Below are 17,500 nucleotides of genomic sequence, written 5' to 3'. Positions count from 1 at the left end.
AAAAAAGCCATATGTTTTTATTAGGGATGCACAATATTATCGGTACGACATCGGAATCGGCCGATAAATGATTCAAATATAAAAATCGATATGATAATGTGTTGATATGATAATATCTCACGTGTGCAAGTACTGCTATAGCGATAAGATCATGTCATGAAGTGAAAACAAGCAAATGCATTGCATATATGATGATTTATATTGACACTTTTTAAATGCTGCCTTGAATTTGTAAATCAACGCAGGTTTTCACAACAAAACTAGCCCAAAACAAGCACAATCGCGTCTCCCCACTCTCTAGCGTGTGCACAGCCTCCACAGCAGCAGAAGCTCCTCCAGGTCCTAGTGCCCACCCGCTAGAATCTTATATAGCCTATTTAGTGGAGGCGCTGTTGTTGCAGTAATAAAATGAAAAGTAGAATACACAAATAAATAGAAGTAACCTCTTTTTCTGAATAAATAAAGCAGTAATGATGTCAACGCATAAGCATGACACTTGTAAATTAAATACTTTTATATACAGTTTATTAATCTGTAATAACATTTTATGAAATGGATGATGAAAAATAATCCAAGGAGCACTAAAATAATTGTATATTTTTTTATTTGAAGCTTAAGATGGCATCAACTGATGCCATGCCACGCCCACTTTATGTGCACAAACACTAAATCCTAAATATTTTATTTTTGGTTACAACTGCATCTGTCTGGGATGAAAAATCACTGACTTTATTATTGTTATTTTCAGAGAAAATATACTCTTATTATAAAAATAACTGTATTAACATTTACTTATCTTTAACAAGTATCCCTTTAGTAAGGAGACCTCAGAAATCTGAAACCAGAATGAAAAAAAAATGGTGGTTTCCAAACAAAGGGAAAAAATAAACATATATCGGCCTTAATGAGCTGAAAAATATCGGCATATCGGCAAAAATCCAATATCGTGCATCCCTAGTGTTTACAAAATAACTGACAGGATTTTTTATAAAATCACACAGAGTACCCAGAACAGCTGCTTGTGTAAAGTTTAAGGTAATTGTTTAAAAACAAGCTCACCTTAAAAACACATGCTGGCTAGCGTTACTGTCCCTTTAAGGACTCATGGCAGCGTGTTCTATTGCGTTACTGTCCCTTTAAGACCCGCACACATCTAATATACAGACACACGCCGTCACACCCCTATTTGGAATAAATACTAGTGTCTAATGAATATGTATGAGTATCTAATGAATAACAACTAGTAGAATGAAAATTGATTTTAAGGATTAATGTTAAAACGGCTTGCCATACGCTCTCATGTTATGGTTGTGATGGCGTGCTCGTGTCCTCGTGCGGTTCAGTGTTGAGTGATGTCACTCGTGTTCAGGATGTTCAGTCTGATGTCATATCCTGCATGTGAAGCTCCACGCGTTCAGTCATTAACACACGCTTAAATAATAATAATAACATGAAGCTGTGAACACGCCACTCAAGCACTCGTCTCTTTGCTTCTTAAAGGGATAGTTCACCCATAATGGACATGGTTTCAGTGAGTGTGTGTTAATGCGAGTTAAAGCATGTGAAAGAGTCTGAACGAGGCTCGTTAGATGTTTGACCATGAGCTGAGACACATCAGATGTGTGTGTGTGTGTTGTGATGGTGTGTTTCTGTGTGATTTCTCAGGCCGTGCGTGTAAGACTGTGGATGTGAAGATGACATTCATACCCAGAATAAATCACTGTTGCATTCTCAGATTGTTTGTGTGTGGTGGCGATGTCACATCAGACGTCATTAGTGTTGTTTGCCTGTGCATGTGACCATCACTACTGTTACTAACCAGCCACGGCATCGCAGGTGTTGCCATGACAACCAATCAGCCAATCGGGGCCGCCTTTCCCAATGGCGTCACTACGATCGAATTGTGAGGCTTTTGGGAAAGGCGGTCGTGATCAGTTTCCCAGTGGATTGTGCTCTTCCCTCCTCCCTTCATCACGTTAAGATCCTTAAAGCATTAGTTCACTTTTAAATCAACTTTTGCTGATAGTTTCCTCACCCTCATGTCATCCAAGATGTCCATGTCTTTCTTTCTGCAGTCGAACAGAAATGAAGGTTTTGGATGAAAACAGTCCAGGGTTTTTCTCCATATAATGGACTTCAATGGGCTCCAAACGGGTCAAGGTCCAAATGACAGTTTTTAAACGACCCCAGATGATGAATAAGGGTCTGATCTAGACAAACCATCAGCTTCTGAGAGAAACCCAGCAGTATTTATGCTATTATTTTACCTCTTATCAGACGAACGTGATCATCTCTGAGCTCAGACATAACTTCCGCTGAGTGAGGTCAAAATACGAGCGTGGTCATAGATATATCGATCATAGATGCCTCATTCTACTGATCCGTGCAGGAGCTAATGAGGCATCTACGATCGATATATCTATGACCACGCTCGTATTTTGACCTCACTCAGCGGAAGTTATGTCTGAGCTCAGAGATGATCACGCTCGTCTGATAAGAGGTAAAATAATAGCATAAATACTGCTGGGTTTCTCTCAGAAGCTGATGGTTTGTCTAGATCAGACCCTTATTCATCATCTGGGGTCGTTTAAAAACTGTCATTTGGACCTTGACCCGTTTGGAGTCCATTGAAGTCCATTATATGGAGAAAAACCCTGGACTGTTTTCATCCAAACCTTCATTTCTTTTCGACTGCAGAAAGAAAGACATGGACATCTTGGATGACATGAGGGTGAGGAAACTATCAGCAAAAGTTTATTTAAAAGTATAATGTCTCTGAAAGAGTCTCGTCTGCTCACCAAGGCTGCGTTTATTTGATCAAAAATACAGTAAAACAGCTGTTTACTACATGAATATACACCGATCAGGCATAAAATTATGAACACTGATGATCTCTGTTAGTGGGTGGGATATATTAGGCAGCAAGTGAACATGTTGTCCTCAGAGTTGATGTGTTAGAAGCAGGAAAAATGGGCAAGATTAAGGATTTGAGCGAGTTTGACAAGGGCCAGATTGTGACGACTAGAGAACATGGGTCAGAACATCTCCAAAACTGACCTTTCATGGTCATAATGCTCTTGTGGGCTGTTCCCGGTCTGCAGTGGTCAGTCTCTATCAAAAGTGGAGGACCAGTGGAGAACCGGCCACAGGGTCATGAAGGACCAGTGGAGAACCGGCCACAGGGTCATGGAGGACCAGTGGAGAACCGGCCACAGGGTCATGAAGGACCAGTGGAGAACCGGCCACAGGGTCATGAAGGACCAGTGGAGAACCGGCCACAGGGTCATGAAGGACCAGTGGAGAACCGGCCACAGGGTCATGAAGGACCAGTGGAGAACCGGCCACAGGGTCATGGAGGACCAGTGGAGAACCGGCCACAGGGTCATGAAGGACCAGTGGAGAACCGGCCACAGGGTCATGGAGGACCAGTGGAGAACCGGCCACAGGGTCATGGAGGACCAGTGGAGAACCGGCCACAGGGTCATGGAGGACCAGTGGAGAACCGGCCACAGGGTCATGAAGGACCAGTGGAGAACCGGCCACAGGGTCATGGAGGACCAGTGGAGAACCGGCCACAGGGTCATGGAGGACCAGTGGAGAACCGGCCACAGGGTCATGGAGGACCAGTGGAGAACCGGCCACAGGGTCATGAAGGACCAGTGGAGAACCGGCCACAGGGTCATGAAGGACCAGTGGAGAACCGGCCACAGGGTCATGGAGGACCAGTGGAGAACCGGCCACAGGGTCATGGAGGACCAGTGGAGAACCGGCCACAGGGTCATGGAGGACCAGTGGAGAACCGGCCACAGGGTCATGGAGGACCAGTGGAGAACCAGCCACAGGGTCATGGAGGACCAGTGGAGAACCGGCCACAGGGTCATGAAGGACCAGTGGAGAACCGGCCACAGGGTCATGAAGGACCAGTGGAGAACCGGCCACAGGGTCATGAAGGACCAGTGGAGAACCGGCCACAGGGTCATGGAGGACCAGTGGAGAACCGGCCACAGGGTCATGAAGGACCAGTGGAGAACCGGCCACAGGGTCATGAAGGACCAGTGGAGAACCGGCCACAGGGTCATGAAGGACCAGTGGAGAACCGGCCACAGGGTCATGAAGGACCAGTGGAGAACCGGCCACAGGGTCATGGAGGACCAGTGGAGAACCGGCCACAGGGTCATGAAGGACCAGTGGAGAACCGGCCACAGGGTCATGGAGGACCAGTGGAGAACCGGCCACAGGGTCATGGAGGACCAGTGGAGAACCGGCCACAGGGTCATGGAGGACCAGTGGAGAACCGGCCACAGGGTCATGAAGGACCAGTGGAGAACCGGCCACAGGGTCATGGAGGACCAGTGGAGAACCGGCCACAGGGTCATGGAGGACCAGTGGAGAACCGGCCACAGGGTCATGGAGGACCAGTGGAGAACCGGCCACAGGGTCATGAAGGACCAGTGGAGAACCGGCCACAGGGTCATGAAGGACCAGTGGAGAACCGGCCACAGGGTCATGGAGGACCAGTGGAGAACCGGCCACAGGGTCATGGAGGACCAGTGGAGAACCGGCCACAGGGTCATGAAGGACCAGTGGAGAACCGGCCACAGGGTCATGGAGGACCAGTGGAGAACCGGCCACAGGGTCATGGAGGACCAGTGGAGAACCGGCCACAGGGTCATGGAGGACCAGTGGAGAACCAGCCACAGGGTCATGGAGGACCAGTGGAGAACCGGCCACAGGGTCATGAAGGACCAGTGGAGAACCGGCCACAGGGTCATGGAGGACCAGTGGAGAACCGGCCACAGGGTCATGGAGGACCAGTGGAGAACCGGCCACAGGGTCATGGAGGACCAGTGGAGAACCGGCCACAGGGTCATGAAGGACCAGTGGAGAACCGGCCACAGGGTCATGAAGGACCAGTGGAGAACCGGCCACAGGGTCATGGAGGACCAGTGGAGAACCGGCCACAGGGTCATGGAGGACCAGTGGAGAACCGGCCACAGGGTCATGAAGGACCAGTGGAGAACCGGCCACAGGGTCATGGAGGACCAGTGGAGAACCGGCCACAGGGTCATGGAGGACCAGTGGAGAACCGGCCACAGGGTCATGGAGGACCAGTGGAGAACCAGCCACAGGGTCATGAAGGACCAGTGGAGAACCGGCCACAGGGTCATGGAGGACCAGTGGAGAACCAGCCACAGGGTCATGAAGGACCAGTGGAGAACCGGCCACAGGGTCATGGAGGACCAGTGGAGAACCGGCCACAGGGTCATGGAGGACCAGTGGAGAACCGGCCACAGGGTCATGGAGGACCAGTGGAGAACCGGCCACAGGGTCATGGAGGACCAGTGGAGAACCGGCCACAGGGTCATGGAGGACCAGTGGAGAACCGGCCACAGGGTCATGGAGGACCAGTGGAGAACCGGCCACAGGGTCATGAAGGACCAGTGGAGAACCGGCCACAGGGTCATGGAGGACCAGTGGAGAACCGGCCACAGGGTCATGGAGGACCAGTGGAGAACCGGCCACAGGGTCATGAAGGACCAGTGGAGAACCGGCCACAGGGTCATGGAGGACCAGTGGAGAACCGGCCACAGGGTCATGGAGGACCAGTGGAGAACCGGCCACAGGGTCATGGAGGACCAGTGGAGAACCGGCCACAGGGTCATGAAGGACCAGTGGAGAACCGGCCACAGGGTCATGGAGGACCAGTGGAGAACCGGCCACAGGGTCATGGAGGACCAGTGGAGAACCGGCCACAGGGTCATGAAGGACCAGTGGAGAACCGGCCACAGGGTCATGGAGGACCAGTGGAGAACCGGCCACAGGGTCATGGAGGACCAGTGGAGAACCGGCCACAGGGTCATGAAGGACCAGTGGAGAACCGGCCACAGGGTCATGGAGGACCAGTGGAGAACCGGCCACAGGGTCATGAAGGACCAGTGGAGAACCGGCCACAGGGTCATGGAGGACCAGTGGAGAACCGGCCACAGGGTCATGAAGGACCAGTGGAGAACCGGCCACAGGGTCATGAAGGACCAGTGGAGAACCGGCCACAGGGTCATGAAGGACCAGTGGAGAACCGGCCACAGGGTCATGAAGGACCAGTGGAGAACCGGCCACAGGGTCATGGAGGACCAGTGGAGAACCGGCCACAGGGTCATGAAGGACCAGTGGAGAACCGGCCACAGGGTCATGGAGGACCAGTGGAGAACCGGCCACAGGGTCATGAAGGACCAGTGGAGAACCGGCCACAGGGTCATGGAGGACCAGTGGAGAACCGGCCACAGGGTCATGGAGGACCAGTGGAGAACCGGCCACAGGGTCATGGAGGACCAGTGGAGAACCGGCCACAGGGTCATGGAGGACCAGTGGAGAACCGGCCACAGGGTCATGAAGGACCAGTGGAGAACCGGCCACAGGGTCATGGAGGACCAGTGGAGAACCGGCCACAGGGTCATGAAGGACCAGTGGAGAACCGGCCACAGGGTCATGGAGGACCAGTGGAGAACCGGCCACAGGGTCATGGAGGACCAGTGGAGAACCGGCCACAGGGTCATGAAGGACCAGTGGAGAACCGGCCACAGGGTCATGGAGGACCAGTGGAGAACCGGCCACAGGGTCATGGAGGACCAGTGGAGAACCGGCCACAGGGTCATGAAGGACCAGTGGAGAACCGGCCACAGGGTCATGAAGGACCAGTGGAGAACCGGCCACAGGGTCATGAAGGAACAGTGGAGAACCGGCCACAGGGTCATGGAGGACCAGTGGAGAACCGGCCACAGGGTCATGGAGGACCAGTGGAGAACCGGCCACAGGGTCATGAAGGACCAGTGGAGAACCGGCCACAGGGTCATGAAGGACCAGTGGAGAACCGGCCACAGGGTCATGAAGGACCAGTGGAGAACCGGCCACAGGGTCATGGAGGACCAGTGGAGAACCGGCCACAGGGTCATGGAGGACCAGTGGAGAACCGGCCACAGGGTCATGAAGGACCAGTGGAGAACCGGCCACAGGGTCATGGAGGACCAGTGGAGAACCGGCCACAGGGTCATGAAGGACCAGTGGAGAACCGGCCACAGGGTCATGAAGGACCAGTGGAGAACCGGCCACAGGGTCATGGAGGACCAGTGGAGAACCGGCCACAGGGTCATGGAGGACCAGTGGAGAACCGGCCACAGGGTCATGGAGGACCAGTGGAGAACCGGCCACAGGGTCATGGAGGACCAGTGGAGAACCGGCCACAGGGTCATGAAGGACCAGTGGAGAACCGGCCACAGGGTCATGGAGGACCAGTGGAGAACCGGCCACAGGGTCATGAAGGACCAGTGGAGAACCGGCCACAGGGTCATGAAGGACCAGTGGAGAACCGGCCACAGGGTCATGGATGACCAGTGGAGAACCGGCCACAGGGTCATGAAGGACCAGTGGAGAACCGGCCACAGGGTCATGGGCGGCTGAGGCTCATTGATGCCGTGTGGTTGATCTACAGATGAGCTACTGGAGCTCAAACTGCTCCAGAAGTTAATGCTGGTTCTGATAGAAAGGGCTCAGAATACACAGAGCATCTCAGTTTGTGGAGTATGGACCAGTCAGGGTGCCCATGCTGACCCCTGACCCCGCCCAAAGCACCAACAGTGGCCCGTGAGCATCAGAACTGGACCACGGAGCAATGGAAGAAGGCGGCCTGGTCTGAGGAATCACAAATGCTTCAGGAATGTTTTTAGAGGCACAACAACGAGTTTGAGTCCAAATTCCCCAGATCTCAATCCAATCGAGCATCTGTGGGATGAGCTGGACAAACAAGTCCGATCCATGGAGGCCCCACCTCGCAACTTACAGGACTTAAAGGATCTGCTGCTAACATCTTGGTGCCAGATACCACAGCACACCTTCAGGGGTCTAGAGGAGTCCATCAGAGACGGGTCAGGGGACCAACACAATATTAGGTCATAATGTTATGCCTGATCGGTGTATAGTAAAGTGTCATTTATTCCTGTGATCAATCATTACTCCAGTCTTCAGTGTCACATGACCCTTCACTGATCATTCTCATGACACATTTATGATTATTATCAGTTCATATTTCTGTGGAAACTGATAGATTTGATTTCTCAGGATTCTCTGATGAATATAAAGGTGAGAAGAGCAGCATTTATTAGAAACACACTCTACATTATAAACGTCTTTACTGTCACGTTTGATCACTTTAATGTGTTCTTGATTGATAAAAGTATTGATCTTATCACCCCAGACTTTTGATTGGTAGTGCATCGGTAATAATATTAATAATAAAGCTTTACTGTATGTTTGCGCTGGTGAGCAGAAGAGACTCTTCCAGAAACATCTTTTAGAAATCATGATGATTTCAAACTCTTGACCGTCAGTGTAAATATAAACACTTATATATCTGATAAACAGACTGAGATTCGTGATCTTGCCCCTACAAACACACTCTCACACACACACATTCACTCTCTCACACACACACTCACACACACACACACTCTCACACACACACACACACACACACACACACACACACACACACACACACACACACACACACACACACACACACACACACACACACACACACACACACACTGCAGTATCACGGATCACTGCTCTTTAATGAGTGTTTGTGTGGTGAGCTCAGTGATGGACAGAAAGTGCTGCTCTCTTTTATTTTGTCTTATTAGTTTTAAAAAGCAGCAATTCATGAATTTAAGAGAAAGGCTGATTAAGATGAGCTTCCTGTTTATCAGCATTAGATCCATAAACTAAAGTAGAAGAAGAAGAGTTTGAGTTTACAGGGGCAAGAGAGCAACAGACAGACACTCAGACAGACAGACAGACAGACAGACAGACACTCACTCAGACACTCAGACAGACACTCAGACAGACAGACAGACAGACACTTAGACAGACACTCAGACAGACACTCAGACAGACAGACACTCACTCAGACACTCAGACTGACACTCAGACAGACAGACAGACAGACAGACAGACAGACAGACAGACACTTAGACAGACACTCAGACAGACACTCAGACAGACACTCAGACAGACACTCAGACAGACACTCAGACAGACACTCAGACAGACACTCAGACAGACAGACAGGCACTCAGTCAGACACTCAGACAGACACTCAGACAGACAGACACTCAGACAGACACTCAGACAGACACTCACTCAGACACTCAGACAGACAGACACTCAGACAGACACTCACTCAGACACTCAGACAGACACTCAGACACTCAGACAGACACTCAGACATTCAGACAGACACTCACTCAGACACTCAGACAGACAGACACTCAGACAGACACTCAGACAGACACTCACTCAGACACTCAGACAGACAGACACTCAGACAGACACTCAGACAGACACTCACTCAGACAGACACTCAGACAGACACTCAGACACTCAGACAGACACTCAGACATTCAGACAGACACTCACTCAGACACTCAGACAGACAGACAGACACTCAGACAGACACTCAGACAGACACTCACTCAGACACTCAGACAGACAGACACTCAGACAGACACTCACTCAGACACTCACTCAGACACTCACTCAGACACTCAGACACTCAGACAGACACTCAGACAGACACTCAGACAGACACTCACTCAGACAGACACTCAGACAGACACTCACTCAGACACTCAGACAGACAGACACTCAGACAGACACTCACTCAGACACTCACTCAGACACTCAGACAGACACTCAGACACTCAGACAGACACTCAGACAGACACTCAGACAGACAGACACTCAGACAGACAGACACTCACTCAGACACGCAGACAGACACTCAGACAGACACTCACTCACTCAGACAGACAGACACTCAGACAGACACTCACTCAGACACTCAGACAGACAGACACTCAGACAGACACTCAGACAGACACTCAGACAGACACTCAGACAGACACTCACTCACTCAGACAGACAGACACTCAGACAGACACTCACTCAGACACTCAGACAGACACTCAGACAGACACTCACTCAGACACTCACTCAGACACTCAGACAGACTCACTCAGACACTCAGACAGACACTCAGACACTCACTCAGACAGTCAGACAGACACTCAGACAGACACTCAGACACTCACTCAGACAGTCAGACAGACACTCACTCAGACACTCACTCAGACAGTCAGACAGATACTCAGACAGACAGACACTCAGACACTCACTCAGACAGTCAGACAGACACTCAGACAGACACTCAGACACTCACTCAGACAGTCAGACAGACACTCACTCAGACACTCACTCAGACAGTCAGACAGACACTCAGACAGACAGACACTCAGACACTCACTCAGACACTCACTCAGACACTCACTCAGACACTCAGACAGACAGACACTCAGACAGACAGACAGACAGACACTCAGACACTCAGACAGACGCTCAGACAGACACTCAGACAGACACTCAGACACTCAGACAGACACTCAGACACTCACTCAGACAGACACTCAGACAGACACTCACTCAGACAGACACTCAGACAGACACTCAGACACTCAGACAGACACTCAGACAGACAGACACTCACTCAGACACTCAGACAGACACTCAGACAGACACTCACTCAGACACTCAGACAGACAGACACTCAGACAGACAGACAGACACTCACTCAGACACTCAGACAGACACTCACTCAGACACTCAGACAGACACTCAGACAGACAGACACTCAGACAGACACTCAGACAGACAGACACTCAGACAGATACTCAGACAGACAGACACTCAGACAGAAAGACACTCAGACAGACAGTCAGACAGACACTCAGACAGAAAGACAATCAGTCAGTCAGACACTCAGACAGACAGACAGACACTCAGACACACAAACACTCAGTCAGTCAGACACTCAGACAGACACTCAGTCAGTCAGTCAGACACTCAGACAGACAGACAGACAGACAGACAGACAGACACTCAGACAGACACTCAGACAGACAGACAGACACTCAGACAGACACTCAGTCAGTCAGACACTCAGACAGACACTCAGACAGACAGACAGACAGACAGACGCTCAGACAGACACACAGACAGACAGACAGACAGACACTCAGACATACACTCAGACAGACAGACACTCAGACAGACACCCAGACAGACACTCAGACAGACAGACAGACAGACAGACACTCAGACAGACACTCAGACAGACAGACACTCAGACAGACACTCACTCAGACACTCAGACAGACACTCAGACAGACAGACACTCAGACAGACAGACACTCAGAAAGACAGACACTCAGAAAGACACTCAGACAGACAGACAGACAGACAGACAGACAGACACTCAGACAGACAGACAGATAGACACTCAGAAATATACTAGGACAGACAGACAGACACTCAGACAGACAGACAGACAGACACTCAGACAGACGACACACACAGACAGACACTCAGACAGACAGACAGACAGACAGACACACACACACAGATAGACACTCAGAAAGACACTCAGACAGACAAACACTCAGACAGACAGACAGACAGACAGACACTCAGGCAGACAGACACTCAGGCAGACAGACACTCAGACAGGCAGACAGACAGACACACACACACACACACACACACACAGACAGACAGTCAGACAGACAGACAGACAGACAGATACTCAGGCAGACACTCAGACAGACAGACAGACAGACAGACACTCAGACAGACAGACAGACACACACACACACACACACACACACACACACACACACACACACACACACACACACACACACACACACACACACAGACAGACTCTCAGACAGACAGACAGACAGACAGACAGACAGACAGACACTCAGACAGACAGACAGTCAGACAGACAGACACACACACACACACACACACACACACACAGACAAACACTCAGACAGACAGACCGACACACACACACACACACACACACACACACACACACACACACACACACACACACACACACACACACACACACACACACACACACACACACACACACACACACACAGACAGGCACTCAGACAGACACTCAGACAGACAGACAGACACTCAGACAGACAGACAGACAGACACTCAGACAGACAGACACTCAGACACACTCAGACATACAGACACTCAGTCAGACAGACACTCAGACAGACAGGCCACACATCTGTTTGTAATGAGCTCTTAATGGTGTGCTGTCTCTCTCTCTCTCTCTCTCTCTCTCTCTTCATCAGGCATAACACCATCAAGAGTTTCCTTCACCTTCTTCCTCCTCACACAGGAAGTGACGTGTTCATCCTCTGCCATAGCGGGTGTCCTTTAGTCCTCCGGCCTTCAGAGCGACGCGTCTCTCCTGCATTCTGTCTTCTTCTCTGTCTTCGGTTGGCGTGACGTCGTCTTTGGGCTCTCCGTCTGTTTCTGCTTCCTGTCTCTCTCTCTCTCTCTCTCTCTCTCTCTCTCTCTCTCTCTCTCTCTCTCTCTCTCTCTCTCTCTCTCTCTCTCTCTCTCTCTCTCTCTCTCGTCCACACTTCTGGGAACTCTCAGACTGAGCTTTGAGTTTCTCTTTCTCCATTCGAATGTTTTGAACGGCTTCTGGTGTTTCACAGAAACCTTGAAACTTGATACTTTTTTGTAATATATGATAAATGATGTTTTGATGTGGCTTGAGCTCGTGTGTGTGACACACACATTTCACAGCCGAACAACACAACGATCACAGAGTCAGAGTTACGCCGACAGTATTAACGCTTGCAACACTTCTGACAAACAGATATATTATATTTCAGCTAATTATACTAATGAGAAATGATCTTGGATCTCGTGTGTGTTTATATACGGCCGTGAGACACACACACACACACACACACACACACACACACACACACACACACACACACACACACACACACACACACACCTGGACTCAGATGTATGTGTTTAGAGATTTCAAACATGAGCTCGACTCAATCTCGTGTACGAACAGTTTCACTAACGATGATAGTTTCACACACACACACACACACACACACACACACACTCGATGATGATGATGCAGTATTCTCCCGTTGTCTTGGTAACTGACGTGTTTATGCCGTGTGTCGTGGAATGCTGATTATTTATTGATGGTTTTGGCTCTTTGTTCGCTTTAGTGAGTAGATCTACAAATAAACATATGAAGGTATTATTACTCCACTGCATTGATGTGTGTGTTCTCCTCAATAAAGCTTTCATTTCTTTCTGAATGTTCTCATGATTCTATATCAGTGTATGTTTAATCATTCTGGTCTGTTTTTATATTGAGATCGAGTGCTTTGAATGTTATTTAATAAATGATGAAACCGTTTAATGTACTTTTGAGTTGCTGCTGTTTTCATTTTTCATAAAAATCAATCCTGTGTGAAGCCTGATCTTCATCCTCAGTGTTTCTGCCACAAACATCTAAACCTCCTCAAGACACGTTTAAATTAAGATTACGATGATTTCTCAGATATTTGTTCTGGTTTTAAGCACAAACTCACTGTTCATCTCTTCAGTCGTTCCTCTTCTCCAGTAAACGTGTCTTGAGGATGTGTCGATGTTTGGGAAACGAGAGGAAGAACATCACATTCTGCAGTGTGTGCATGACCCAGACCGAGTGTGTGTGTGTGTGTTGTGCAGTGTATTGAGTGTGTGTGTTGTGCAGTGCCGTGTATTGAGTGTGTGTGTGTGTGTGTAGGATGGCAGCGGCGCACTGCAGCGCAGCGGCTCCATCGGCCGGCTCAGAGATGTTCTGCGCAAGAGCAGCGAGATGCTGGTGAAGAAACTGCAGGGCAACGGACCTCCAGACACACAAAACAACACGTATGAACACACGCAACACACACACAACACACACACACACAACACGTATGAACACACAAAACACACAAAACAACACGTATGAACACACGCAACACACACACAACACACACACACACAACACGTATGAACACACAAAACACACACGCAACACGTATGAACACACGCAACACACACACACACACAACACGTATGAACACACGCAACACACACACAACACGTATGAACACACGCAACACACACACACACAACACGTATGAACACACGCAACACACACACACACACACAACACGTATGAACACACGAAACACACACACAACACGTATGAACACACGCAACACACACACACACACAACATGTATGAACACACGCAACACACACACACACACAACACGTATGAACACACACACACACACAACACGTATGAACACACGCAACACACACACACACAACACGTATGAACACACGAAACACACACGCAACACGTATGAACACACGAAACACACACACAACACGTATGAACACACGAAACACACACACACACAACACGTATGAACACACGCAACACACACACACACAACACGTATGAACACACGCAACACACACACACAACACGTATGAACACACAAAACACACACACGCAACACGTATGAACACACGAAACACACACACAACACGTATGAACACACGCAACACACACACACACAACACGTATGAACACACGCAACACACACACACACACACACAACATGTATGAACACACGCAACACACACACACACACAACACGTATGAACACACGCAACACACACACACAACACGTATGAACACGCAACACACACACACAACACGTATGAACACACGAAACACACACACAACACACACACACACGTATGAATACACGCAACACACACACACAACAAGTATGAACACACGCAACACACACACACAACACGTATGAACACACACAACACGTATGAACACACATACAACACGTATGAACACACGCAACAACATGTATGTACACACACAAAAACATATATGAACACAACACGTATGAACACACGCAACACGCACAACAACAGGTATGAACACACAACAACACATATGAACACGCACAACAACACGTATGAACACACAACAACACATATGAACGCACAACACGTATGAACACACGCAACACGCATAACAACACGTATCAACACACACACAACACGTATGAACACACAACAACACCTATAAAAACACAACACGGACAACAACACGTATGAACACACGCAACACACACAACACGTATGAACACACACAACAACACATATGAACACACAACATGCACAACAACACGTATGACCACACGCATCACGCACAACAACACGTATGAACACACAACAACACATATGAACACGCACAACAACACATATGAACACACAACACGCACAACAACATGTATGAACACACACAACAACACGTATCAACACATACACAACACGTATGAACACACACAACAACACGTATAAACACACAACATGCACAACAACACGTATGAACACATGCAACACGTATAAACACACAACATGCACAACAACACGTATGAACACATGCAACATGCACAACAACACGTATGAACACATGCAACATGCACAACAACACGTATGAACACATGCAACACACACAATAACACGTATGAACACACACAACACGTATGAACTCACGCAACACACAAAAACACATATGAACACATGCAACAACAAACACAGCAACATGCATGAACACATAACACACAAATCAACACGTATGAACACATGCAACATGTATGACCACACACAACAACACATGAACACATGCAACACACACAACAACACGTATAAACACATGGAACACACACATCAACACATATGAACACACACAACACGTATGAACACACACAACCGGTATGAACACATGCAACACACACAACAACACATTTAAACACACAACAACACGTATAAACACATGGAACACACACATCAACACGTATGAACACATGCAACACACACAACAACATGTATAAACACATGGAACACAAACATCAACACGTATGAACACACACAATACGTATGAACACATGCAACACACAACAATACGTATGAACACACAACACGTATGAACACACACAACATGTTTGAACACATGCAACACACACATCAACACGTATGAACACACAACACATATGAACACATGCAACACACACAACAATATGTATGAACACACAACACGTATGAACACATGCAACACACACAACAATACGTATGAACACACAACACACATGAACAAACACAACAACACGTATGAACACACACAACATGTATGAACACAGACAACAACACATATGAACACATGCAACACACACAACAACACGTATGAAAAAACACAACAACACGTATAAACACATGGAACACACACATCAACAGGTATGAACACACACAACACGTATGAACACATGCAACACACAACAACATGTATGAACAAACACAACACACACAACATGTATGAACAAACACAACACACACAACAACACGTATGAACAAACACAACAACACGTATAAACACATGGAACACACACATCAACAGGTATGAACACACACAACACGTACTATGAACACATGCAACACACACACAACATGTATGAACAAACACAACACACACAACATGTATGAACACACACTCTCTAGTGCTTCATCACTGTGGCGTTTAAAGGGATGGTTCACCTAAAGATGTAAATGAGCCGGTGATTTCCTCTCGCTCAGCTCAGCCGAGGTGTGTGTGTGACATTCTTCTGTCAGATGAACACAATCAGAGTTATATTAATAAAGTCCTGGCTCTTCCCAGCTTTCCCAGTCATACACACCTAGGATGGCTTGAGGGAGAGTAAATTATGGGATAGTTTTATTTTTGGGAGAACTATCCCTTCAGCACGTTTGATCATAGACAGATGTTTCTGTTTGTATGTCTTTAGTTTGTGTTTTTCCTCTGCAGAATGAAGCGCGCCGCATCTCTCAACTTCCTGAACAAGACAGGGGAAGAGCCCTACCAGGTGACTAATATATAACCGTGATCATGCATTCTGAACATTAAAGGGTTAGTTCAGCCAAAACTGTAAATTGTGTCATTAATGACTGAGCCTCATGTGGTTGGACACCCGTCAGACCTCCGTTCATCTTCAGACACAAATGAAGATATTTTAGTGTAAATCTGATGCTCTGAAAGGCCTCCATTGGCTCAACTTTACACTCTCAAGACCCTTAAAAGACACTAAAGACTAAAGTTACAAAGTCCATCTCACTACAGCGGCTCTACAATAACTTTATGAAGACGAGAATAGTTTCTGTGCGCAAAAACCCCTAAATAACGACTTATATAGTGATGACGATTTCAAAACACGGCCTCATGAAGCTTCGAAGCGTTATGAATCAGTGAGTCGATTCAGCGGTTCAGAGCGTTATGAATCAGTGAGTCGATTCAGCGGTTCAGAGCGTTATGAATCAGTGAGTCGATTCAGCGGTTCAGAGCGTTATGAATCAGTGAGTCGATTCAGCGGTTCAGAGCGTTATGAATCAGTGAGTCGATTCAGCGGTTCAGAGCGTTATG

At 48.3% G+C, this 17,500-nt stretch overlaps 1 protein-coding gene across 2 annotated transcripts in view; it reads left to right on the top strand.

Annotated features, from left to right (window-relative positions):
* klc1b (kinesin light chain 1b) overlaps positions 1-17,500 on the top strand; it is a 62,947-nt gene that overhangs the window by 41,817 nt on the left and 3,630 nt on the right. The window contains exons 14-15 of one of the 2 annotated variants that reach the window (XM_079842768.1): positions 13,754-13,878; positions 16,889-16,946. In XM_079842768.1, the coding sequence (XP_079698894.1) occupies positions 13,754-13,878; positions 16,889-16,946 (183 nt within the window). Of the gene's footprint in view, positions 1-12,272; positions 13,236-13,753; positions 13,879-16,888; positions 16,947-17,500 lie in introns of those variants that run through there. The other variant, XM_079842769.1, reaches the window with a different exon arrangement.

Source organism: Gobio gobio (genome assembly GCF_949357685.1).
Source record: "Gobio gobio genome assembly, chromosome: 18".
Lineage (NCBI taxonomy): Eukaryota > Metazoa > Chordata > Actinopteri > Cypriniformes > Gobionidae > Gobio > Gobio gobio.
The sequence above is the reverse complement of the archived record's forward strand: the minus strand, read 5'-3'. Positions and strand labels throughout refer to the sequence as shown.